Source organism: Solea senegalensis, linkage group LG7, assembly GCF_019176455.1.
Source record: "Solea senegalensis isolate Sse05_10M linkage group LG7, IFAPA_SoseM_1, whole genome shotgun sequence".
Classification (NCBI taxonomy): domain Eukaryota; kingdom Metazoa; phylum Chordata; class Actinopteri; order Pleuronectiformes; family Soleidae; genus Solea; species Solea senegalensis.
The window spans coordinates 15013627-15041174 of record NC_058027.1 but is presented as its reverse complement, the minus strand read 5'-3'; the positions used below and the strand labels follow the sequence as shown (position 1 = coordinate 15041174).

The window sequence follows — 27548 nt, the reverse complement described above, 5'->3', positions numbered from 1 at the left end:
AATTAACTGTACTCTGGCTAAAGGGAGAGGAAATTGCTTTGCTAGATAATACCACAAAATCCTGTTTGCGAGCCATCCAGCTGTCAGATCTCTTTGCAGGAAAAGTCCTTCAGCTCTCTCTATTAAAGAGTGCACTCTCAAACGCTGCTCAGTGTAGAGCAGTATGAAAGTGGAAACAAAGACACGTCAAAGACAGTTAGAGTACATCCGAGACAACAACACAGTGAAGAAGACTGGCTCCAAGGACCAAAGAAACAGACAGCGCTGCCTGGATCGTGTCAGCCACCAGAGGGCAGTGATGTCAAACGTACCGACGACTCTCTGTTGCTGTAACCTCAACCAACCCAATCTGAACAGTTTGTTTTTTGAAAAAAAATAAAATAAAATAAATGACTGTCTGGGGTTCAGGAGTTGTGAGTCACCACAGTTTTACTGCAACACAACACTGAGAGTGATGAGTCAGCAGCTTTCGACACACTGCATGTGCTGATCAGTTCACATCTGGAGAGTTCAGTGAAAAAAACACATTTATTAAAATGTTTGAAACATAACAACAACATCAAAACAATATGAGTAATGTCTAAAGCGGAACTAAGCTTAAGATTAGTTCAGTTTAGATCATCCCTGTATACACAAGCACCCTAGAGATGCTTCTAGGAGCCAGTCTGATCATTTTGGCATATGAAAATATTTAATATGTCTATTTAGGTAGTTGTCAGTGTATTACAATTTACAAACAACCAATATTCTTTTTTCTTTTTTTTTAAATAACAAAATTGTTCTTTTTATGTCCTGCCACCAGGTGTCAACAGAGCTCTTCAAATCGTGTCTATCCCTTCTGCCACTGGGTGTCGCTGTGGTTCTAGTCAAATGATTCATAAAAAAAAACAAAAAAAAAACATGTGACTTTTACTTCAAAAAATGTAGTTTGGAATCTGTAAAGTAAAACGCATTAACCCTGTTGCTGCCCATGTAAACATTTGGGCTCAAAAAGATTAAATCCTCCTTCAACAGATGACATGATCTTGGGACACTTGTGCTTCCTTATTGCAAGTTTACTTAAAAAGGTGTGGTGGGCAAATACAGGGTGAAATAAACTAATGTGCAACTGCGTATGTATTAAACTATGCAGGCAAGTAGTTATATCGTGTTATTATCTGTGTGGGGGATTTAAAAAAAAATGCACAAATGCCCATTTTATTGCAATTATGCAAACCATATCAGCAAATGCTCAGCAGTCAGTGTGTGTATGTTACACTGCAATAAACATGACAGCATGGTCTTTTACTCCAAGATATCCTACTGTGATCTCTGTTAATTCCGTGTTTTCCGTTAAATGCAGAAGAGAGGTAAAGAAATCCAAACACATGAGTGAGCATGAAGTTATTCCTGTGTTTGTGGCCTCCTCCTCCTCCTCCTCCTCCTCTTCTGTCCCAACCTGGAGACTGCGCAGATGCGCATCAGGGGGGAAAAAGTGCCTGTGCAAGCAGAACTGAGAAAGTTCATAGATCTGAGGTTGCAGGATGTCCCGTTAAGGAGTGAAAAGGGAAGAAAAAGAACACCAGAGGACCAGAGGCACCACAAACTGACCTGCTGGACGGATCGTAGTTCGGGGGGTGAACGACATTTTTCCTCACTTCAGATTATTCAGATTGTCTGGGGAACATGGATTTTCCGACGATACTTAGTTGTCGTCGGATTGTTCTCAGTTTGTTTTTGGCTCAGTTCGGTTTTCAAGCAATCTTTGCAGCCCCGTCGCCTATTATCAGGTTTCCTGGCGACGACACTACACCCAAAACAGACAAAGAGGTTGCTTTGGTAAGTTGTTATTGTTTGTTTTCTTAAAACTTAAAACTTACGTCAATTGTAAATTAACAGGTTATTTTTTTTATCTTTAGTATAGGGAATGAACTACGTTAATACATCCGTTGTACAGTATAACTACAATGACTTCAAATGTGCATTTATAATTAATTTTTTTTCTCTTTTAGCACTACTTGAATAAATTTTATGGATGCCCACAAGACAGATGTAACCTCATGGTGCTCAAGGACACGCTGAAGAAAATGCAAAAGTTCTTTTCCCTGCAAGAAACTGGCGAAATCGATGCCAAGACTGTGGAAATCATGAAAAAGCCCCGCTGTGGCGTCCCAGATGTGGCCAATTACAACTTCTTCCACAGGAAACCCAAGTGGCAGAAGAAAGACATCACCTACAGGTCAGGAGAAATAACTTGACCTAATCATTTCCAAGGCGGCACTGTGTCAAAAGTCACTTCCTGTTACAGGCATTTATGACAACCTGGGGCCCCGTGGTCACTGTGAATCTTTTTAGATTTAAATGTTTTGGAGAGGTGATTGTAGATTGCTTTAGATTGCATTCCGTGTTCCACATCAGGACTTCATACATGATGTAATAAAAAGTTGAAACCCCCACTCAACTACTGAGCATATTGAGGGATAATATTTAGACTGTATCACAATAACACCACCATCTTGAAGTCTGGATGTGATTCCCAAAGCTGTGTTTAAAAGCATAAATTCAATTGTTTTCTTTTAGAGACCACAGCTTGCTCCCTCTCTCTCTCACACCCACACACACACACACACACACACACCACCCACTGACCTCTCTCTCTCACACACACACACACACACACACACATAACCCCAAGTCCTCCCCACCCCCACCAGTCATGTTTTGCTAACAGCAGCATTCCTACACAGCATGTGCCAGGTGTTTTGTTTTTGTGCTTTTTGAGGTTTATGGAATGGGTTTATTTATATCAGCGGTTTTTGTGCGGCCCTGATCATTCCAGCCCGTCTGCATGTGTGTGTGTGTGTCTGTGAGGGAGACTGCGAGCCAAAGACAATAACAAGCAGGCGATCATGGAGACTGTTTTCAGGAAAAGGATGGTGTCGACAGGCACATGACACCGTTTGCGGGTGGACATTGTTTCAGGAGGCATTTGCACCCGATGACTCATGTTCTGTTATTCTGTCTTTCGCCTGATTTCTTTTCCATGATTTTGAGTGGAGGAGATCCAGTGATACGTCAACGTGACCCAACTTTTTATCTTTGTTTTACTTGCTCATGAATGCATCTCCTCTGTTTTGCTCCATAGAATTCTGGGATACTCTCTCGATTTGGACGAGGAGGTCATAAATGATGCTTTCTTCCGAGCCTTCAAAGTGTGGAGTGATGTTACGCCGCTCTCATTCACCCGCCTCATGGACGGAGAGGCTGACATCATGATTAATTTTGGGCGGAATGGTATGCCAGTGTGTAATGACTTCAACTCAGATTCCCTTCTCAAATGGAGTTGATGTGAAAAATCAACCTCTTGTGCTCTCGGAAAAAAAACAACAACCCATGCCTTCTGCATCTGCCATGTTCTGAATTATTGTGTTGGTATATGGAAAACAGTGAATAGACACTCACTTACTAATGGCTATCTCAAGATAAAAAAGTAAAATCTTTTTTTCCCACAGAAGACATCCATCTTTTGTTTAGGTGAAGCTGCTTTCCACTTTCCGCAAGACTAAAACTTCACCCAGTTTAAAAACAGCTCAACAGAAGTGGTGATGGAGCAATAACACATTCTGTTATGGTGACTCTGCACCCTGTCAGCCGATTTGCACGGAACAAAACAAAAAGGGGAACGATGGCAATTGTGGTTGTGACCCTGGTTGTTACGCTCAGTCCAGCTAAAATAAGCATTTTGATTTTGATATTTGAGACTGTAGAAGCATCATTGTAGCATTGTTACAGAAACATTTTGATCTTTGAAAAAGCCTGCAAATGTCGTTATAAATATTTCCGTGGAGTTTCTGTAGCGAACACTCTTATACAACTGACACTTACTGGTTTACTAACTAGAAGACAGTTATACCAGCTGTTGCCTGAAGAAAGCAAGAGAATGAACTCTGGTATTTCTCTTGATCCATTGATATTGATTGATGTCATTAACAGAGCACGGAGATGGTTACCCCTTCGACGGCAAAGACGGCCTCTTGGCTCACGCTTTTGCTCCAGGGGCCGGAATCGGAGGAGACTCCCATTTTGATGATGATGAGCAGTGGACACTGGGAGATGGCCAAGGTAATGAGAGTGTACACGAGTATTTCCAAAACTCCTATTGCTATTGTGTTGTAATATGTTGAGATAAAGTGGGGTTCAGTTTTTTAGTGAGCCCTCAAAGTTCAGGTAAATATCAGCTGAGACAATGGTACACTTGGTTTAATTGTGTTAACTTTGGCAGAACAAACGCCACCTGGGAACCAAATGATCTCTATTCCCTGTGTTTTATATTTGCACCATTGACCCAGATCGTTGTCTGCCTTTCCCATCATCCAGATCCTCTCGTCTGAATCTATCACATGTGCAAAAAGCAATATGGCAAATTCACTGTATCCATGACAAGCAACGCTATGATCCTTTCTCTTTCACAGTGGTGAAGGTGAAGTTTGGTAACGCCGATGGAGATTTCTGTAAATTCCCCTTCCTGTTCATGGGCACCGAATACAACAGCTGTACATCCCAAGGCCGCGACGACGGCTTCCTGTGGTGCTCTACCACCTACAACTTTGACGAAGATGGCAAATATGGATTCTGTCCTCATGAACGTAAGTTTGACACAGGGGTTCGCCGCTGTCTCTGACAGAACACACGCTGTAGTTAACATGGCACTGCATCGTCCTGTGAGTTGCACGTTACCGGAGCACAAAAACAACAAAGACGCTTGGATGAATAGAATCACTGTTCCCTATAGAGGCAAAGTTATACTTCATATCAGATTATGACCATGTTTTATGCCGCTCTGCTTTTTTTGGACGGGAAGAAAGTAGGTTGGACCGTATGCCAGGAAACTGTTGTTTTTTTTTTTTGTTTGGAGCTGAGTGTGGAATAATTCTTTTCCAAGTTACCACCCCACTTAATACGACGGGGCTCTTTCAAACATTTTGTTTATCTGTGTTGTGTTGCTGTCCATGGTACTAACATGATCACATGCCCAGTACATCAAACTGCCAAAGCACACATGTACCAAGTTGTTTTAGACGATGCAAACACAACGGAGGACTGTAATGGGGCCACCTGTTATATTTGTGTGGATGTAAAAATAAGCTTCATTTCTCCAATTACCTTAGTCAAGACTCAAATGGTTCTAGTTTTTTTGCAATAATTAGGTAACAAAATTGAGCATTATCATTTTCAACAGTTTCAAATGAAGTAATTCATTTAATAAAAATGTATATATATAAAAAAAAATAGAATTGTCCATCATGTGTACAGTATGTCATCAATAGTTTATTTCTGCTGATTTCCTTTTCGATCTACAGTGCTGTTCACCATGGGTGGCAATGCGGGAGGCACTCCATGTAAGTTCCCCTTCACCTTTCAGGGGGACAAGTATGAAGGATGCACCACTGAGGGCAGGGATGACGGTTACCGTTGGTGTGCCACTACCGAGGATTACGACAGAGACAAAACCTTTGGGTTCTGCCCCGAAACTGGTAGGTGGTGTCATCACCAAGTGAAAACGTGTCATTAACATGCTTAATGTAAGGATGTGCTTAATTGTATGACGTCACGTTTGCACATGTGTGTTCAGATGCATATAGCACATTTTACTCTTTGTGTACAGTACAGTCTCAAGTGCAGTGTGTGATGCCCTATCATGTGCTGGTCCACAGGAAACCTCGAGCTGGGCGTTCCAGTCTTGCTTGTGGTTTTTGCTGAATGCCTGTGAAAGTATTTTAATGTGCAGTTGCAGGGCTTATTTTCCATTTAGTCAGTGGGACTGGTTTTTAGTGTTGAAGTGGTGAAGTGGGGATGGAGAGATAGTGAAATAGACAGAAAGTTGCAGCCACTGGGGCTTTTGTCTGTCGTTGTTGTAATGGATCAGGAATGCACCTTTGTTGCGCACACTTTAGCTTGTGCTGAATAAGATACCATTTCTCTTGGAAACAGAACCAATCTTTGCCGAAGTGAGAATGATCTCTGTGAAAGAAAATCAATTGGGGCGGCTGTTTTTTTTTGGTTTTATGCCGAGGTATTGATGTTGTGTGCCAGCTGCCTTCATTATGGTGTCAATCATCCGTGTTGATTTCACAATATGTTATTAACCAAATAAACGCGGGGAAAAGTTGTGGCTCATGAATGAGTTTAAAAGACAACAAGGTGAACTCAGGCTGTTGCTCACCTACCATCTCTGACTTCCTACTTACTCTATGCATTCTGCATTTTGTATGGTATTTGACTTCTGGTGGACAATCCAAACCCAATCCAACTTCACTCCATTTTTATGCATCCTTTCCCCCCTCCAGCCTTGTCAACAGTGGGCGGAAACGCTGATGGAAGCCCCTGTGTCTTCCCCTTCACCTTTCTGAGCAACACTTATGATTCCTGCACCTCATCTGGACGCAGCGACGGCAAGATGTGGTGTGCTACCACCAAGAGCTACGACGATGACCGCAAATGGGGTTTCTGTCCTGACCAAGGTATGAATGCAGGGAGCAGTATTATCGGTCTTGCTGTAGGTGCGGGACTAGCAGAAACCAAAGGACAAAGCAATGTGTGGAAGATAATTCAACTGAAGTGTAATTTAACCAACTATGTCTGTCAGCTACAAATGAGATTCTTGTTGTGTCACATGTTTTCAGGCTACAGTTTGTTCCTGGTGGCGGCCCATGAGTTCGGCCATGCCCTTGGCTTGGAGCACTCTCAGGACCCTGGAGCGTTAATGGCCCCCGTTTACACCTTCACTAAAGACTTCAGACTTTCTCATGACGACATCAGCGGCATCCAGGATCTCTACGGTGAGCGAGGAACTGTCATGTGTAATGTGTCAGGGATGAAGTCATACATGAAAACAGCATTTTGTTTCTTCCCTTTTAAGAAACCAGGTATTATTAATTGTACTTTGAGCGTGTCATTTATCCATCAAAGACAAAATACTCTTATCAATCTCCCAAAATTAGGTGTGCCCACAGACAAGCCTCTGCCTCCAACTCAAGGTCCAGTGACTCCAATGGACATCTGTCAGGAGCCGATGGTCTTTGATGCAGTAGCACAAATCAGAGGAGAGACATTCTTCTTCAAGGACAGGTGATCACAGCACCCAAAACAGAACAAAAGATGTTTTAGTCTGAACGTATTTAACTGGTTTACAAATGCCAAGTAAAAATCTAAATTATTAACAATAATCCATCCAAATTTAAAGCTCTTGACCATATTTTCTAAAAGTGCAAGCTGCAATGATTTCATGAGCTCCGAGTCAAAACTCGTGCTGTACAAATCTGCCAGAAATGATCTACGGGAAGATTGACAAACAAAACCCAATCGCCCACTTTATGATTTGTGATGTGATGTCGGGCAGCCTACACTTCTGGATTTCATAATAATCTTCCCTACAAAAACAAGGAGTTTGACACGGGGCGTCCTGTTAATTATTGCATATTTCAGTCTTGTGCCACTTGAAGATTGTGGTTTGGATGTGTGTTTTAATGACGTGACAATCAGTAATAGGGAGTAACAAACTATTCATCTACACATGCAGTGACAGCCAAAGTAGTCATCAGACATAAACACAGTTTACAGGCCTCTCCTCCACTGGCACCAGTCATTCCAAAAGTCCTCAGAGATTACTGTGTGTCTACAAGCTGACCGTCATGTAGAAGTTTCATGGAGTGCTCGACACCCTCTGATTCGTCGATCACAGGGCCACACAGAGAGACAAACAGCCATCCACTCACATCTATGGAGAATTTAGAGTTTCCAATTTGCCTAATCCCCAAATCTGCATGTTTTTGGACTGTGGGGGGAAACTGGAGAGCCTTTGTGAACATTTCAGCAGCTGATGTTAATAATAGCATTCTTTTTTTGGTTGTGTTGATTCAAAGGTTCAGTGTGTGAGAATAAGTGATATCTGATGGTGAGAGGCCAGAGTGCAACGAGCAGAAGACGCCACTGCTCACCTCTTCCTTTCTCAGTCGTGACAGGGAACTGGAGTAGACTTTATATGCCGGAAAGGATGTAAACACCCCCCTCCCACTCTCTTTGCCGTTTCTTCCTCCGTCTTTGTTGACGTGGACGGAGCTTAAACAGTAACATCCTGCTTCAACACTCAGGCTGCTGCAGAAACATGGCAAAGCAAGATGGCTTAGTACACATGCAGTATATAATCCTTAAAAACAAAACAAGTTTCATTGAAAATCGATTATACACGTGTACAAACATCCTTGTGGACGGTATATTCAATTCCAATAAGCACCCTTAGATTGCGTGATAGTGACTCTTTACAACGTCAGAGTTTATAGAACTGTACATCTGTCCTGGCCATCTAAGGAAATGATTGTGCGTAAACGGGCCAGCAGACCTTCATACCAAAGAGTGTAGTCATACTTTTTTGCCTGCTTTTTAATCCCCCTGGATGTAAAAACAGGGAGAAACACAAATCCTGCTTTAAAACAGAATTACTTTTCACCTTACGGTGGCTCTTGTTGTGCACACATTTGCTGTGATCGACAGAGCGGCACATGAGCTCACAGTGTGCTCTGTGGACCATGAAAGTTTGGCCTTTGTGCTGGAAATGAAACTGGTCTGGGACTATATTTCCTTCAAAGCTACAAGAATGATAAACATACCTGCACATCATCTGTGCTCTTCTATTATTTATGTATTTTTTTATTTCTTTAATCTGAGACGCAAACATACTGCCCTATGTTCTGATTGTATAATGACCGCTCTTCGGTCGTCTTCTGCTTGGCCAAATTCAACAGATGTTTGAACCATGCTGTGTTTGGTTCAGCAGGTCACTAAATATTAGTTACTATAATACTTTGTACTGGGAAAAATATGGTGTGTCATTGCTTGAGAAGATTCATCTAAAGACAAGAAATTGAGGGAAATGATGCTGAAGTCCTTACCGTACCTTACTGTAAAATGTAAGATTAGTTAAATATCAGCAGTAGGCTGTTGTTCTGACCTTCACAGTAACTTAATGAGCTGCCTGAAAGCCATGTCAGGATTATAAGCTGGTACAAACTAAGCTTCAGAGAAAGAGCCATCCCCTCTGGGCCTCCGGGTCTTATTCTTGCTTGACTTTTCAGTTGGAAAAGTTTGATCCCTGCTTTTCTGCAGCCTCAGCAGTATTTCTGGTGTAGAACAAAACTCAGCATTAGAATGTGTCTGCCTGTCTGGAGGCTTAAGGGGAACTCAATTATGAAGTCTGCCTCACAGGAAGAGTTTGGCCAACCTGTTAATTATGTTCCTTGTGTGTTTATTACTGTCATTTTGAACAATTCTCAAATATAACATGTGCCTGTATCGTATAAAGTTTCCACTGCCTGAGGCCGTTTGCAACATACAACTTTTCCTCCGGTCGTTATCCTTTAACCAAACAGCCGCCGTTTTACTGAAGATGTCAGTCAAAAATAATTGTAGCCCCAATCTGCACATGATGCAAGTATTTTCAGCAGGAAACAGCGAAGTTGCGTGGTCAGTGTTGGACAAGAATGCCTGATGTTGTATTTCTTCCTGGAGCTGGAGAAGAAGGATGGAGTAAGGACCACAGGGGGACAGCTGGAAGACTGGCCAGGGGTGAGCTGGAGAGCCAGAACAGAGACAGAGAATGACAATGGCCGGGAGGCACAACAGACTGGTGAAGCCACTGTGCAGGGCAGAGTTGAAGGCATAGACAAAGGTTGTACTCTCTAGTTGTCTTGCCGGAGGCTAAGTCTATATCCAGTTTTGTTGAAAAACACATAAATTCTGCCTCTGATACGTTTGTCATCTGAGCCCTGAAAACAGACAAGTTTGGGGGCTGCACTGTCGTCTGAAACTGTCTGACGTTAGCCCCATTCAAATCCCGATTTGTTACATAATCTGACTATCAGCTATGAACGAAAAGCTTGCTTAACACCTCCTTTCAGTTTCAGTTTCATCTTGTCGTTAATCTTTCCGTTTACACCGGCACGTGCAAGCCCAGTCCCCTATTTGGTCACATAATAACATTTTTCAGCTGACGACACAAATGACTCCTGATACAGAGTTGAGATGATCATCTTGGAAGCCGTAGAGGGCCTGGGTCTCTCTACAGACGAAGGAAGTGCGACTGATGAAGGTTGATTTCCTGGGTGGGCAGCTGGAAATGGCGCGGTTGGGACCACTCAAGAGACCAAGTTGGAATCCAGCAATGGTGGACTCATCAGGAAGTGACACAGGTCTCTGGAGGAAGATTTGGAGGCGAATGGCTCTCTGTGGCTCCTGCCTTCAAGAAGGCTGAATGCCTGGGTGAAAGTAGGCGACACTGGTAGAAGCTGTCCATCGCAGGGCCACACACAGATAGAGACAAACCACCATTCACTCTCACACTCACTCCTATGGTCAATTTAGAGTGTCCAATTTACCTAATCCCCACATTGCATGTTTTTGGACTGTGGGAGGAAGCTGGAGAACCCGGAGAGAACCCACGCACACACGGGGAGAAGAATGCAAATTGGCCCTTGTTCCAACCGGGGCTCGAACTCCGGTCTTCTCGCTGCAAGGCGAGAGTGCTAACCACTACCCCACCGTGTGCCCCCAGTAACTAATATGGAGAGAGATGGAGGTTTTAGGTTAATAATCAACATTTTCATGTCTATTTCCAGCAAATCACATGGTCACAAGTTCCAGCATACATGTAAAAATCGAATGAATAAAAGTTAATTATCAGCAAACTGATCCATGCGATGTAATTTATCGGAGTCTGGTTCAGAATCCTGACATACGGATAGTCAAGTCGTCTTTTTATCATCATCCCAAACCATCTTTTCACTGGATTTTTGCTTTTTAAAAAATAGGTCAGTGGAAAAGAGTTTTGGAAGCCGTCGTTGTTGTGCAGCTGTGAATTGGAAATACGGGCAAGATGGGTCTTGTTCCGCTGGCGTCGGCAGCCTTAGCCCTGACGAGAACCAGATGCTCATGAATCAGGCCATTGTGGCTGGCTCGGCCAGCGAAGCACTTGCACTACAACCTCCCTCTTTCACACACATATGCGCCGTGTCATCATCTGCCCCCTCTGCTCCTCTCTAACTCTTGCTCTCACTTCATCCCCAGCTCCTCTACCTTCCAGTCACTCACCGACTTCTTCTCTGTCTGCCAGGTTCCTATTCAGGTCCGTAAACTTCAGAAGTAAGCCCAAAGGCCCCATGCTAGTCGCAACCTACTGGTCCGACCTGCCCACCAAGATAGACGCTGCCTATGAAAACCCACTGGAGGAAAAAACGGTCTTCTTTGCAGGTATGCAAGACAAGACAAGTCACTGTGAAGCGTTGAATTAAACATTACTCATTAGTGTTTATACTAAGTTACATCAACCTTGTGTGTGTGTGGTTATCAGAGACACAGACAGTTACACTCCCATGAGTAAGAAAATGTGTCTCTTTCCTTTTTGACCATTTGGTTGATTTTCCATTTACAGTCAAACATTAGGAGAAGCAAGAATGTTAGGACACTTGAGATAGTCAGCAGTGGTTATTAGTGGTTCAAGATGCATCCCTTGCCTCTTACTAATATTACAATATTCCTGAATACTAATTAGAATTACAGAAGAGCTGGTTTGGCTATTAGGCAGATTTAATGCTCAAATGATTCTCATCTATGAGATCATTTGATTATTATTGTATTAAGGATATGGCTTCTTCTCCAGTCCTGTGTCAACGTTATCTCCCGTCAGTGTAACTTGTGTTTTTCTCCCAGGCAATGAGATGTGGGTCTACAAAGCGGATGAGTTGGAGAGAGGTTACCCCAAGAGGCTGTCCAGCCTTGACCTTCCCACAGACTTGGAGCGGATTGATGCTGCTTTCAACTTTAGAAAGAACAGGAAGACTTATCTTTTTGCCGGAGACAAATTCTGGAGGTGAGGGCCCACAAGCAGCATTATCCAAGCATTCGTGAGCCTTAAACTGTTGTCTGACACACCCTGCTTTTCCTGGTTCAACTCTTATTCAGTTAACGCTTACGTCTGGATTCATTTAGTGTTCAGCACGACCTTAACTGCACCATAAACCACAGCAGATGTGTTAGGCCTTGCACAACATGATAGTTCATAGTGTTGATGACTGTCTGTTTCATCTCCATGGAAAAGTACGTGTGCTGAGTGTGTGTTCGAGGCACTTCTTCATGAAACTGCTTCTTCACTGCTGCTCTTCTGTGTACAGATACGATGAAGATACGAAGACAATGGACGCTGGTTTCCCCAAACTTATTGCTGACTCATGGAATGGCATCCCTGATGAGATAGATGCTGCCTTCAGTCTGAATGGCATTGGTAAAAAAGGATATTTCTTTGTTTAAAATGGATGTATGATTTGAATATGTTGGAAACTGTTTACCCTTTGCATCATCTTATAGTTTAACATGTGCACGGTAACATTTGATCATCTGAGTTGCACCACATTTCAATTTCATCAAAGCAGGAGTTCAATGTATAGAATGAAATAAAAATCAAATAGTGCTCAGTCCATATAGATATATGATACTGTATATGCTAGATAAAGCCTCATAAACCAGATCCTGAGGGGTAGATATGTCGTACTGTATCTCTTTTGCAACTCCCCAAAAAGATTTTCTTTAACTGAATAATACTTAGGGCAGGGCATTAAAAGGCAAGAAGTCTGGTTCAAGGTGATGAAATGTTGTCTTTATCGTTGCAAACATCCTCTTGAGACTCTGTCAGCTATGTTTCCTTGGGGTAAGAGGTGACATGTAGATTTTTTTTGTCTATGGCAAGAAACCAGGGCTTTTTCCATCACTACTTTCTGAACGTACACACAGTCCAGGAAGCATCACATAGCCCCTTCTCCACACAGTGAACAAACACATATATATAAAGAAAGTCTGTGCCCTTCCACAGAGGTGCCACTGTATGCTGCCCCGATTGACTTAATCCTGGTAGAAAGAGGCTTAAATCCTGATAGAATGTGACTGCACAGTTAATCCATTAGCTTTTATTAGCCTGATTATTTTCCTGATATTAGAAGGTAGTTTTTGTATTTGTTTTGTATTAGCTATTTCTTACTGTAGAAAAATAAACTAACCACATTGTGATTGTTTTTCACAGATTACAGCTACTTTTTCAAAGGCAACCACTATTTCAAACTGGAAGACAGCAGCTTGAAGATCGTCAAGCTGGGTGAAATCACAAAGGACTGGCTCGGCTGTTGAGCGTTTCAAGAATTTCTTGCTTCTTCCTAATTTCTGTAATGTTGCCTGGCCTCATGTGGACATTGGCATCACATCATACACAACTTGAGGTCCCTGCAGCGCACACTGTTGTATGTTTCTATCCTGTGCAACTATGCACGCTTCTGTGGGAGACATGTCTCTTTCAACCTGAATAACCAGCCTCCAGCTTTGTAGAAAGGCACCTTGTGAACTTGTACACAGCCTGAACATATAGACAACTGGATATTTGCTACATGACTGTTTGATTTTGACATTGAATGCTGATGCAGACTAAGTACCCCCCCTGTTTTTTGTTTTGTTTTTTTTTTTATTTTTTTTTTAAACTCAGGCATCAGGTATGTCCACGCTGCTTTGAATGCAGTGCTCTACTTTGCTGTAAGATGTTGCTGTTTTATGCAAATTAGATGATTGAAAAAAAAAGGCTGTTTTACACCATATGAGGAATTCATGTTGGCTTAGAGTCACTTCTAAGTCCAGTGTACAGTGTATATCTTTTAATTAATTTTCTCATTGTTGAGCAATACATTTGAAAAAATGAATTTGCACAATGTGTCTGACCGAAAATGGTGCTTTAGACTTTGCTTTTGCATATAGTCCTAAATATATTCACGTATACACAACTTATATTCATTGTAACTATGTCTGATGGGACTACTTAGTATCCTCTGAATATCAGAAGGTAGTATTCGCAGGCATTACTTTTAATTTGGTTAGCACTTTTTAAAGGACTATATAAGGTAAATAAGGAATATGGAGACCAGATTGTTGTCATGGCAACTCCATGTTGCATGTCTCTTCACTAATGGTACAGAAAGAATTAAAGGCACAGGTTGCCTCTTGTGGCTGTATAAGTTTGCTCCATGATGGATTCATGACAAGAATACTGCAGTGATATTGTTAAATAATCTTTTACATTGTCTTCCCTGGGTTTAAGCAATACAGTAATGGTGTTTCGTGTTGTTTTAAATGCTTGTGCACTTTGTTATTGTCAACAATAAAGATGAAAGATGGTCAATGTAATGTCGATCAGTGATTTATGGTCATTTAAGGAGCAACATGCTATTCGTCCTAGGGCACTGCACTGACTTCCATTCATTTGGACAGTCTAAACAAAGCATTATCCCTAACCTTAACAATAACCAGTACATCGACACACACACAATTGATTGAACTACAACCTAGCTTATTTATTTACACAGATTCAATTTGACAGTTACTATGGTGCAGTAATAGCTCTCCAAACAGATTCTGACTGCAGTCAGCATTTCAAAATTGGTGCATATAAACACATTCACCTGTACGAGTACCAGTATTACTCAATACTCACTGGTTAATACTATTAAGTTACTGAAAACTTGCTTCAACTACTCTGACATCTGCTTCTCCTGTTGCTGCTGCTGGTGTGAACCATGCTGGTCTTAGCTGAACTACTCCGACCCACTGGACTCAGTCTTCTTCCCAGTTCAAGAGTTGTTGTTGTCCATATCTAAAGTATGAAGGGTGGGTGTTGGGACAATGTGGGTGTGGACGAAAAGTTTATTTTCGTGGCATCATTTTCATTTTGTATCTCATGACAGTACTACGGTAAATCAAAACACCACAAGTTGGAGACAAGCATTTTTAGGGGGATTAACAATAGTTTCAACAGATGCTTAGTAAATCATAGGAGATCACATTGAATAGTCTAAATCTTTGTGATTTTATTACATAGATCATTCGGAGATGTTAAATCTCTGACCCTGCCTGAATCATAAACTGAAAAATGTTTCTCGTACCCTCTTTTGTCTTTGGTAGTCTGAGGTTAAGCCAACAAGTTAAATACATATCTTTGCTCATTTTTGTGTCTGAGATCATTTAACACTATCATGCCAACACTAAGCAAGTAGTTTGGAATGAGAACTTCTCAAATCCCTGGTGAAGCTTTTTTTTTTTTGCTTTTGTTTTTTTTGTTTTTTACCCAATACAAATCATATGCGGCCACACAAACATTTAAAACATTTACTAGTTATATCTGTGTGCACGAAACCCTTTCACACAGACTGCCACTGTTACACATTACAAATTTGAATTTAGGAGATGTGTTTACTCCATAAATTCAGATATGTGAATGCAATCTGCAAAACACATATAAGATGATGTACACTTTCAGGCTGTTGATCATCACTTCCAATGTTCAAAAATGAGGTGATCATTACATTATTTGAAAAATGCATTTGCAAAATCACATTTCTCACTACCTTTTAAGAACGTAGTATTAAATGTCTCCGAATATAAACCTGTGTATGTCATTCCAAAATGTTGCACTAGTATGAATATTATGTAGTATTTTAATGAAAATACAAAATATACTTAAGCACTTTTCCATTCCTGTTTAGCAGTATCTCTGTGTAAAGAGGGGCCTCTCATGAGTCATGGCTTCCTTTGTGGAGCATGATCATGTGAGTTTTTGTATGAAACTGCGCCATCTTGTGGGCTTTGATGAGAACTTGTAAACCACGACCATTGACTGTATATGAAAATGTTCATGTTTATTTAAAAACAGTGAATGATATCCAGAATAAGGACATGTGGAGGTCATTTATTCAGCATGGATTATACGGTTTCTGTCAGTTGTGCCCTTCATATCGTCGCTGACAGGTCACCATTTTGCATTTTGACATCTCAAAAGTTCACTAGGAGGATACAAGGAGGATTGTACACATGTATAGAAATGTGCTGACAAGTTAAACTACAGTAAACACACCAAACCTGTCTAAAGGCCAAAGCTATAGGCAGTATAGGTGCCAGATGAACTGACTGTTAAAACAGCCAATTTAATAGTTTAATACATTTAGATATGCAGGAAGACTTGGTCAAAACAACATGTTAGATGTAAAACAGCACACCAGAATGATAAGAAAGTGAATTGGCTGGTCTGAGTAGTTCGGAAACTGCTGATGTGTTAGGATTTTCACACACATCTGTTGGATTTACAGGCAATGGTCAGAAAAGGAGAACCAATTCTCAGGGTGAAAGATCAGAGAATGGCCAGGCTGTGTTGGTATCTAGAGACAACAGTAACGAACAAGTCCAGCTCTGAATGCACAACATGTTGAATTTTGAAGCATGCTGATAGATTGTTTATTTAACTTAAAACATAAACACACTGATGATTCATAAAAGCTATGGGTAATAAATATAGAACCAGTCCAGGGAAGTTTCTTTTTTTTCTTCCCCACTCTTTAGATAATTTACAAGTATAACAACATATAATAAATAATGAAGTATCTGTAACTATGGTTGCAGCCATAAGACATTGTAGTTTAGAGTATTAGAGATTAAATTCTGAGATTAAAGTCAGAACTCTGACTTTAATCTCAGAATTTTGACATGACATGGGGGACTTTGATTTGTGGCCACAAAATAGGTACAATGAAATTAATAATATTAATACGATTCTCTTGAATTACCTGGAGATCTCCTTAGACTTCTGACTTGATTCTCATACATGCTGTTTTATTATTTATTATTATTATTATTTCCAAAAAAATTACATGTGGCCTTAATACTCTTCCGTAGGTTGATTATTTTGACTAGGCCACTAAAAATCTATGACCGGCCCTGTTGACCACGGCTACAACCACGTTGGGGGCGGAGCTTCCCTTGTCCCGTAAAGTGCTCCGCTCCTGTTGTTGTGTGTTGTTCGTCCATGGCGTTCGCTTTTCGCCTCTGTTTGGCACATGTGTGTGTGGAGAAGTGAGTGAGTGAGCAGCGGCTGCTCGGCCTCTGTTGAGGAAGTGAGATGATAACATCAGACTGTTGACACTGCAGCGTGTGTCCGTGTCGTCGCTGCGTGGACTGCAATGCCTCCTCCGCAGCGAGTGTTCGCTCTGCCGAGGCAGCAATCTCTGCTCCTGCCTGCGGTCATCAACCCGTTCGTGCAGGACACTAAGCTTCCCAGAGCTGCCATAATCAAAGTGAGTATGCTGCTACTGAGCTGTAAACAATCTGTGCAAACAACCACCCAACACTACGTATCTGACATGCAGTATTAGATTCACAGCAGACTTGCTGACCGACCAGACCAGGGCCTGTAATCTTCTCCAACCAGCCCCTGCCCCATGGCAATCGGCTTTGAATGCCTTGTTATGTAACTGTAACTTGTTGTGGATTTCCACAATGCTGCATTGTGTGTATATACTGCTCAGTGTTCTGTCAGAAGCCTAAGGTGGAATTGACTCTGACAGCACACTTCCCTTTATGGTACATGTCTGCTCTAATGTATGGTGAATGTATGTGATCCTCTCCATTCAGTGTGTCCTACTGGGAATCTTCCTGGTCCCCATTCGCAGCATCCTGCTGTCCCTGGTCCTCATGGTGACGTGGCCGGTGGCTGTCATAACAACCTTCAGGCATCCTCTGAAAGGCACCGTGGAGCCAATGACAGGCTGGAGACGGTAACTAGGAAGCGAATACGGTCTCACGCGGAGTGGACCAGGCCTCGGGGACACCTGGTCCTAGAGTGACATCAAAACACTGTGGCTATCAGACACCTTTTTAATCAAGTAGAGAAAATGTGTACAACGGAACAGTGCAGAATGGTTGTTGCCACAATTTCTGTGAAATTTAGCACTGACATACTGTGGTTACACCACTGTAATCGTCTAAGAATGGGAAAGGAAGTGAAATTTAAAAGCACTTCCTTATTCTCTGATAACACATCATGGTCTTGTGACTTAATATGATACATTTCTTACACAAAGCAACTTGAATAATTTGAGCCCCAATATAATCTAATCTACAGGTTTTCAGTGGACTCACTGGCCCTGCATGTTTTAAATGGTTCCCTGCTCCAACACACCTGATTCTAAATGGTCAGCTAATCAGCAGGCTAACGACCCAGTTATTTGAATCAGGTGTGTTGGAGCAGGGAGCCACTCCCCCAAAGACATAATCTCCTTGGTGAAGAACTTTAAACTTCCCACAAAGTATGGACACCTCACTCTTGTCAATTTGTAGCAAGTTTTGTGTTAATTTCATGTTGCGTGTTTTTGTGATACACGCACATTTCCCCAGTCTGGAGCGTCAGTAACATAGAACAATGTTGGCTGTCACATTCACCGTTTTTGCACAAAGAAACCAGCTAAAGATTAAGAAAAAAAACAGTGAGTTCCACTGTTACGAAGCAGAATCTGTGTTCTCATAATCCCAAACAGTGAAACACAGTAAAGGCAGCCTTTACTCCAAATAACAGGTCCTGTTGTAACTTGTGCAGAATGTGCAGCTGTTCAATAATGCCTCTCTAGATTGTATCTGTTTCCCTCATCAGAAAGAGAGGAGTGAAAAGTGATTTTCCCCTTTTATATACCAACAATTAATTATTATTAGCCATGTTAAGTAATCATTTAGGCAGTAGAAGCTTAATAGACAATGAGCATTCTTTACTTACTTAAAGAAACATCATTATTAATGCATTGTCATATTAATTGTATATGGTTGTGTGGGATTGCAGTATTTCACCTCTGAAACAGGGTGTAGTGTTTATAATTGTCAAACATTTCTTATGCTGTGAGACCACACGTGCTGATGTCATCAAGGACAAGCATGGAGTTCTTTTGTTGTCGTTTTTTGAATAACTCTGAATTGCAACTGCAACCAGCACAGATACAAATACAAATTCAAATGGCAACGTTTTTGTTATAACACTAGAGCTGAGATCATGTGGCCTTGGAGTTAAAAGCTTGTGGCTGCTGTGGGGCTTCCCACTTAGTCCTAGCTGAGAACTGTCATCAAGCAACAGTAATGATGGACTGTGGGTTGTGGTTTTACCCAACAATTCAGTAATACATTTAGATAAGCAGCAAAGGTCATGAACTGAGGGACACTCCCACATCACATGTTTCTAGGGTTGGGCTCAAGCATGGTGTAGAGTCCAGCTTTGTGGGTGGGTTCAATAAGTCAAAGTAGTAGTTTAGATGAAACTACACCGTAATATAGACATGTATTTTATTAGTTTTTAGAGTTATTTGACAGAAAATTTAAATTGTCTTATTTTTTTATTTGTTTTGTTTTTTTAAATCTTGAAAAGCAATCATGCAAGTCGTCCTTTACTTCTTGAGTTACTGTATCTTTGAAGCTACTCTCAGTTCACAATGTGACTGTAGTAAATAATATATAGTATAGGTGGACGTCTCGGTTGCTCTGAATTTACTGCGTATTTAAACAGGCCATATCTTATTCATTCAGTGTGTATATTTTAATCCTTGCTGTTGTGTAAAACCCGTTCTACTCTCAAAACTGCTTCACATACTTAAGAGCTTTAAAAATGCAGTGGATTGTTAAGTGTGCAGATTAAGTTTTTTTCACAGTGCATCACTTTATCACAGCTTGGTGCCTCATAACGTGACTTCTCTGGATTATGAGGAAGTGACTGGTGGAGGTAAAATCAAGTTTAGTGTTGCAGAGAAGTACAAAATGACGCAACTCTTCCTGTGAAGAAATCAGCCATTTGAAGTACACCCGACATGCTTTGCCTCATCGAGTTGATTATGACTGTGGAAAAATGTCTTTATCAGAAGTATTTCTTTCTATTTACTGCATTTGAGAAATCACAATCTCCATGTATCCTCATGAACGTGACCATCTAACGTTGCTGTCATCCCCAGGTTCATGAGTCGGAGGATAATGGCTGCCTTAGGGAGGGCCTACTATTTCTGCATGGGCTTCAGGGTGGTGGTCAAGGGCAAGCAGGTCAGCAGCAGCGAGGCTCCCATCCTGGCTGTGGCCCCACACTCCACCTTTTTCGATGGGATCGTGTGCATTGTTGCAGGCCTGCCGTCCACTGTGTCCCGCGTGGAGAACCTAGCTACACCGATCTTTGGCAGTGAGTCATCTTTTCATTTGCTTTGCTGAGGTTGATTTAATTGTGTCTGTGAGTAGATACTTTAACATCTTTCTTATTTGCAGTGGGATTGTAATGCGATCAATTCCGCGGTACGAGTGTCTTCGTACTATGTTGCCTAGCACGAAGACATTCGTCCTCCATTGACATTTCATCAGTTATCATTTTGACGAGATTATAAAATCTGCTAGCTAAACCATGCAACTGAAGGTCCAGTGTGTAAGAATTAGTGACATCTAATGGTCAGGCAGAAGGCAGTTTAACACTTTATTGAATGAATGAGTGAGCTGATGAGATGGACTAATGCAGGAACCGGAGGCGAAGGCGGAGTTCTGAACACAGGAGCTAAGTTAGTTAATTAGCAGAGTTAAAAAAGCAAAAAACTAAACTCTAGAGTACGTATATATTCAAGAGAGCCATGACGTTTACCACACAGAGGTCTGTAACAATCTGGTGACGAGTGACTGGAGGACCAGGAAATTAGTCGAGGTGCGCGATCATTGGGAGCAGGTGTGCATGCAGAGATGAATGCAGGAAAGGAAGGAGGAGACGCAGGCGGGGATGAAGGCGGGGCATGAGAGATACGCTTGGACAAACACGCTTATGGGTAGTTTATTAAATCCTCCTGACCACTAACCATGACCTGTAAGTGTTATGATACGAAAACTCTAAGTCTAAGTTTTGGTAATTGCGATAATGTACCCTGTTTGTTTTGTACTGCATTTAGGGTTCGTGCGCTGCCTCCAACCAGTGCTGGTTTCCAGAAAAGACCCCGACTCGCGGAAGAACACAATTCAGGAGATTGACAGCAGAGCCAAGTCAGGAGGTCGCTGGCCTCAGGTCAGTTACAATGCAGCAAAAACAAATATGTACATATAAACATGAATGTGGAGTCACCATGGAAACCAAAGAGCTGGTACTACTGAGCAGTTTTCTTGGACAGAACGTATGCAGTATCTGACTTGAACATTTCCTGCTGATGCCGTGTCCCTCAGGTTTTGATATTTCCAGAGGGAACATGTACGAATCGCTCGTGTCTCATCACTTTCAAACAAGGTAACATAGAAAATTCAAGGTTAATGTTATGTAATGTAAATATAGTCTCTTGCAACAAGGTGTTGTGAAGAGGAGCAGAAGGATGACCGACATATGGAAACATATTAAATGTGTGTGTTACCACCTCACCTTTAGGTGCCTTTATCCCAGGAGTCCCTGTGCAGCCTGTGATTATGAGGTATCCCAACAACCTGGTGAGTGATAAGTACATTTCACCTCAGATTTTGGACCGATGATGAGACTGATTTTATGGTCTCTGAGCTTAGAGAGTTGGATATTTTGGAGTTAACGGATGATAGGAAGGGTTTTACACTTGACATGCTAACAACTAGCCACATGCAAAACTGGAAACCGCCTAATAATAGGGACATCCTTAAGTGCTTAATGTAGAAAAACAGTCTGATCAATCATCACCAAATTTTCTCATGGACATCTCCAAAGATCAAAACAGAAACCTCAATATTACCTCTCCTCATTATAGAGAAAAAACTAGATATACTTAAAGCCCATGAGAAGTTTGGTGATGATGGATTGCTGTTTTCGGACAGTAAGCTACGTTAAGCTTTTTTACGTTTTAGAATGTCCCCTAATAATAAGATACAAGCGAGCAGAACAGAAGCGGACACACTTCATTCATATACAGGGACGAGGACAGTAATCCCGATTTAATGGCGTCGTCGAGCTACAACCATAATTGTAACATGTGCATGGAAACTAACGGACTACTTAGTTTTCATAGGAGATAAATACTGTTTGGAAGCAGAGACACAGACGACTTATGCAGGCTGTTAGAATATATATATATAGTAGACGCTAATCAGTGATTTCTTTTCATCTAAGCAGAATTGACAGTGGAATGCTTTCCTTCACAGAGTGAGACCAATGATAACACTAGGAGCTGAACTGTATCGCACACCTATCAGCTTAAGCGTAGTTTTATTATCTTCCTTCTGTTAATATTTTGTGACGCTTTATGTTTTGTTCTCCGTTTTTCCCTCAAGGACACAGTCACTTGGACTTGGCAGGGTTTTAGCGCGTAAGTAAGCGCTTCAACAAGTGCACATCTTAAGCTTTCTCATGTTTCACTTGTGCATTGTACGTTTGGGGAAGGAGGTGTCTACCCTAAAACCCTATCAGTGTAGCCCTGCGCTACAGTGAAACAATACGTGTCACTGACTTGCTTGTGTTACATGCAGGTCGACTCTGCTGCTTCTAACACTGTGCCAGCTGTACACCACAGTGGAGATAGAGGTAACAGGCATTCTCATTTCCTTAAACATTAACAGACATATTAAAAAAGTGTGTAGTTTGATGTGCCTTACAGTAGTTTTACACACCAGCTTGTTGTTTTTTTAAATTACTATGGGTTTACTGGTAGTATCTGTGTCACTGTAATTTATAGGAAGTTATTTCCTTGCAAATGTTTAGGAGTTTGCTTTTTGCTCACTCTTCACTGTGACCTTGTTTTGTTTTGTTTTTATAAATCTCTTTCTAGTTCCTGCCTCCACATATACCCACAGAGGAGGAGAAGAAAAGCCCACCTCTGTTTGCCAGCAGAGTCCGAGAAACAATGGCACAGTAAGTACACAATCCATCGACTGAGCATGGAGTAGAACAAAGTGCAACCGGAAAGAAAATGTGTATAGTGTCGGGTTATACAAATGATACATATAATGTTAAACTCACAGAGTGTATGTGTGCATTGATAAGAGTATGAATAGTGTTGAGAGTATGCTGTTAAATATGATGACAAGAATATAAATATGTCTGGTTTTGGCTTTGTGCTACTTCCTGTCCCGCTTTGTTCAACTCTTTATAAGTACGTGAGCAGAAAATGTGTATTTGTGTGTCTCCAGTGCTTTGAGGGTTCCAATAACAGACCACACATATGAAGACTGCCGCCTGATGATCTCTGCGGGAGAGCTGACGCTGCCCATGGAGGCTGGCCTGGTTGAGTTCACCAAAATTAGCCGCAAACTCCAGTAAGCCCATGTCACCTAAGACAGTCAGGGAAGCTTCAAACTGACAAGTAAATGTTGTTCACTGTGACAAACCCCTTCCTTGTGCTGCTCACCCAGTCTGAAGTGGGACAATTTGAGAAAAGAGCTGGACGGCTTTGCTGCCATGGCCAGTTCCTGTAAAGGCGGACGGATCACTATTGAGGAGTTTGCCAAATTCCTGAAGCTGCCCGTCAGCCCAGCCCTCGACGAGCTGTTTGCACTGTTTGACAGGGTGAGACACATGTTCTGTGTATATATATATATATATATATATAAATATAATATTCTTTTCCTCATAACCTTTCACCTTCATAACTGTTGAATACCAATATACTGTAAATGACCAATTACATATCAAAGTTTGTTTATGTTAAACCACAGCCTGGGTGTGAGCATCAGGAGCACACGATAAATAAAAAAAAAAAAGATTGACAACATAATGTGTTTTTATAAGTCCCATTCCTGCTTATCATGTGCAACAGGGAGGGCATCATGCTGTGTGTTCAGACTTTATACAGCCTGGAGAAGGAAACTGTGATCAAAGCAGTTTGGCTTCAGTCCCTGGTATGTCTGTGCGAGCGGGAAGGAGGTGGAAGCACCCGAGTCTTAACATTTTTCCACTAACGGAGAATTGTTTTTTGAAAAAAAGTGCTCATAATGATTTCTCTTATAACAGTTTGCCTTTTAAAATGGTCCCTGCTCCTTCAGCGTTAATCACGACGAGAGCAAATTTCTCTGACTATTTTTACTGCCATTTCTGTAACACCTAACGTTATTTTGATTGATACATAAACCAGCCATTTCCCTTTCTATTTGTGTTATTTCAAACGTAATCGCATAAACCTTAAGATACGGTTGGACAGAAGAGAATCTTAAGTCATGTATTCATTTGTCTTATCCATGACCAATCTGACCCATTCTCTGGGACGGACTCTCACTCAACTCACAGTAATGATTCATCAATTTATGTGAAACGTGACAACTGAAGAGGTTTTGTTGGTGTCACTGTCCCCCTCCCGTCAAGAATGGAGACGGCACTATAGACTTCAGGGAGTACGTAATCGGCGTGACCATCCTGTGTCGACCAGCCAACACTGAAGATGTGCTTCGAATGGCTTTCAAGGTCTGTTACAGTGAAACTCCAGCATTATTTGTGAATATTCAATGAGACCGAGACATGGAAGTGTATCAAGTCATTTTCTCATCACAGTATCAGAAATGATTCACATTCTTCACAACGGTGTTGCTTAATTGTGTATTTTAGTGCTCGACTCTTTGGGCTGTAACTGGAACCATTGATAAATGGCTGTGTACTGAATCTTTACTACATACATTATTATGTTAACTTTGTTTGCTAAATGTAAAAACTCTACCCACTTATAGAATTGAACTGGATTCTCATTTGAGGCTGTACGTAAACAGACAGTATTATGTAACATTTTCTCCATGGGCGTTTTGTTAGTGCACATTTTCCTGAAAACCCTGGTGTTTATTTATGGATGTGACTAAAAAGTTCCTCTTTGGACTTTTCGGTGATGAAAAAGCAAAAAGTAATTCCCCTTTTTTTATTTTACTTTTTTTTTTAAACACTGTCCATGTTTTTGTTTTCCCTGACTAACCGTATCTCTTCGTATCTCTCCTGGACCACGCAGCTTTTTGACACAGATGAGGATGAGAAGATCACCCACGAGGAGTTCACCGCTCTGCTGCGCTCCGCTCTGGGTGTTACTGACATAAACATGGCCAAGCTTTTCAAGGAGATAGATGCCGACGGCTCTGGTTTCATCACATTTAGTGAGTAGACGCCAAAGGTCCAATGCCAGTTATTCTGCTTTCTGTCGTGTTTCCAATAGCATTTGCATGATAATGTGACTTTTCCTCTGTGGTTCTTCAGGTGAATTTCAAGCCTTTGCTGTGAATCACCCAGAGTATGCCAAGCTCTTCACTACCTATCTGGAGCTGCAGAGATATCAAGCCATTCAGGAAGTAACCCCAGGCGATCTGGAACTGACTGGTCAGACGTCTTCAGGGGGAAAACAGGAGGAAAGCACCTCTGACAAGAAAGATGACTAAGTGACTGTTTTGACTGCACTGAAAGACAGCAACTCCTAACACGATTAAGTCCTTTGCTACAGCAGAACCATAGTCCATGTGCTCAACATCTACTTTCAATTTTAGTGCCTTATAGAGATGTTAAATGTCTCATGTCTAGATGGTACTGTTTTGACCATTTGTTTACACGAGTGTTGTGCGTTGTGCGTCCACTGGAAAGAAAAAAAAAAAAGTGGTTTTAGTCGACTTACCATTGCAGTCTTAAAAAGAGTTTTAATGTGAATAACAGTGTTTTATAATATTTCAACACCAGATTTTACCAGATCGTCATGGCTTAAACTGCCTCTGCATGTTTGTGACTTGTGACACACACAGGTCTGTTGTCTCACCTTAACCTTGTATGGACTTAGATGAAATTAGCCTTGTGAACCCCCGTTCTCGGTGTTTGTCGTCTTCTGTAAACAAGGGGAGAAAAAAGTGCCAACACAAATTTCAATTTCAGCAAAGAGTTCTGCCGCTTTGTGTTGCTGTATATTTCGTAGGCTTTATTAATATCTACACATGTAGATGTTCTGTATTTGTGCTACGTCTACCAAGAGCATACGTGCTGTGTATTTCACATTTATCCAGCACTCAGGGACACAGACCTTGTAAGGGGGCTGTATAATTAGCCAGAGGTTTGCTTTGCATGTGTTTCTATTTGCATCCCCACAGAAGATTGTTTTGCTGAGGCAGCAGAGCGTCCACACAGCTTTAAGTTTATTAAAGCTAATCAAACATTGAAAATGAGGGCAATTTGTGAGCAAAAAGGCAACAGTGCTGTTTCACAACAGCGTATTCCAGCGGGGTATGCTTATAGATTAACTCGCACTACTGTTATTTATGTAGCAGTGGGGATTGCAATTATGTGATTCTTTCTCTTGTTTGTTAACTCTGCCAAGTTTGCTTTTTTAAAATAAAACAAGAAAGCAATTTTAACTATTTCCTGATTTCCTGTGTTTTTGAAATTCAAATTAATGTTGTAATGACCCGCACCGACTTGATACTTGCGCCGTACAGTGCAGCAATGAATCAGTTACCTCTGTACTGCTGTTTCACAAAACCACCACCAGGTGTCAGCAGCTACCCATTACAGTTCTTTAAGCTTAACTATTACAGTTACGCTTGTATTTGTTACCTTTTGCAGGATGAAAACTCACCTTGTCAAGGCCAATATCTCTCATGCAAAGCAAAAACTCGTCCATATTTGGCATTTCCTTATTTCTGAGGAACTGACTAAGTATAAGGCTAAGATTGGAATTAGGTCAGACTAAGGTCATGGCATTAAATGGTTAAATTCCAAATTAATGGAAGTCAATGAGTGTCCTTAAAAGGATAGATGTGCAAACCTGTTGTGTGTGTGTGATGTCTAGGTGTGATTTTGAGTTTCAAACCTGGTCCAAATACTTTTGCTTGACCTCCTTGACCTTGCCTGTAAATTGAGGCTGTTAAATCTGGACAGTGTCTTGCCCAGTGTGTGGCTAGTATTGTTAACACTTGTAGGAAACCACTGATGTGTGTGCAAATGTGGCATGTAATTCATAGCAACACGGAAGGATTGAACTATGAGTGATGGTTCTTTTCCGTTTTGGTGTCTCAGTGAGGTGACGGGAACTGTGTGACATGCACAGTACCAGATGTACCAGCTAACTGTGACACAACATAATGGCCTCCACTGAGTTTAACTTTTGTGCTGATGTAATAATGTACATAAACACTTTTAACTGATTGCTTATTGGACAGAAATGATGATACCTGTTATCATTCTTGTGACTTAATAGTGAGTCTTTAACCTTCATTGCAAACATACTCATCGATGTGAATGTCATTTTTCATATTATTAAATGGAATTCAATTTCATTAAAAATTTGTATTATTATCATGAAGATCATGAATCCATTATCTACTGCTGTCAGGAAAGTAGTTCATCTGTAAGGAGGCCATAATGCTAATGCCAACCTAATATATGCTGTCCTAAATACAGTTTACATGATTGTGCGCACACGTGAAAATGCGCCATCCTGCTCCACTGGCGGAGAGGTGGTTGGAATGACGGATGGAGAGCGGATCACTTAATTACAAGCTCACTTTTGGACCAAGCCGTGATTACCAGCTGTTTGGTTTCCACCTTCCACTTGTTTTAACCTTTTCAAGCGCACGGAGCCTCATTGCATTTTAATCAAAATTGATGAGATGGCATGGAATCAATTAATTTGCACCGTTGCCACGCTTCCTTACAGCGTGATACCTCCCCTAACCCGCACACAGCTCCCACTCTCTTCTTTGGTCCCACA

At 41.4% G+C, this 27548-nt stretch overlaps 2 protein-coding genes across 2 annotated transcripts; both read left to right on the top strand.

Moving 5' to 3' along the window:
- Nucleotides 1-1459: 1459 nt before the first annotated feature.
- Nucleotides 1460-14247, top strand: mmp2 (matrix metallopeptidase 2). Its single transcript, XM_044030552.1, has 13 exons — nt 1460-1818; nt 1992-2218; nt 3125-3273; nt 3973-4101; nt 4452-4625; nt 5340-5513; nt 6327-6500; nt 6663-6818; nt 6981-7107; nt 11144-11280; nt 11740-11899; nt 12201-12310; nt 13103-14247. The coding sequence occupies exons 1-13, from the start codon at nt 1666-1668 to the stop codon at nt 13204-13206; spliced, it is 1974 nt and encodes a 657-aa protein (XP_043886487.1). The 5' UTR covers nt 1460-1665; the 3' UTR covers nt 13207-14247.
- Nucleotides 14248-16876: 2629 nt separating this feature from the next.
- On the top strand, nt 16877-26193 carry lpcat2 (lysophosphatidylcholine acyltransferase 2). The gene is made up of 14 exons (XM_044030303.1): nt 16877-17183; nt 17521-17663; nt 19872-20089; nt 20835-20947; nt 21103-21163; nt 21299-21357; nt 22165-22199; nt 22360-22414; nt 22659-22741; nt 23020-23145; nt 23242-23395; nt 24188-24286; nt 24816-24957; nt 25058-26193. Exons 1-14 carry the CDS (start codon nt 17070-17072, stop codon nt 25234-25236), a joined length of 1581 nt encoding a protein of 526 aa, XP_043886238.1. The 5' UTR covers nt 16877-17069; the 3' UTR covers nt 25237-26193.
- Nucleotides 26194-27548: the final 1355 nt, after the last annotated feature.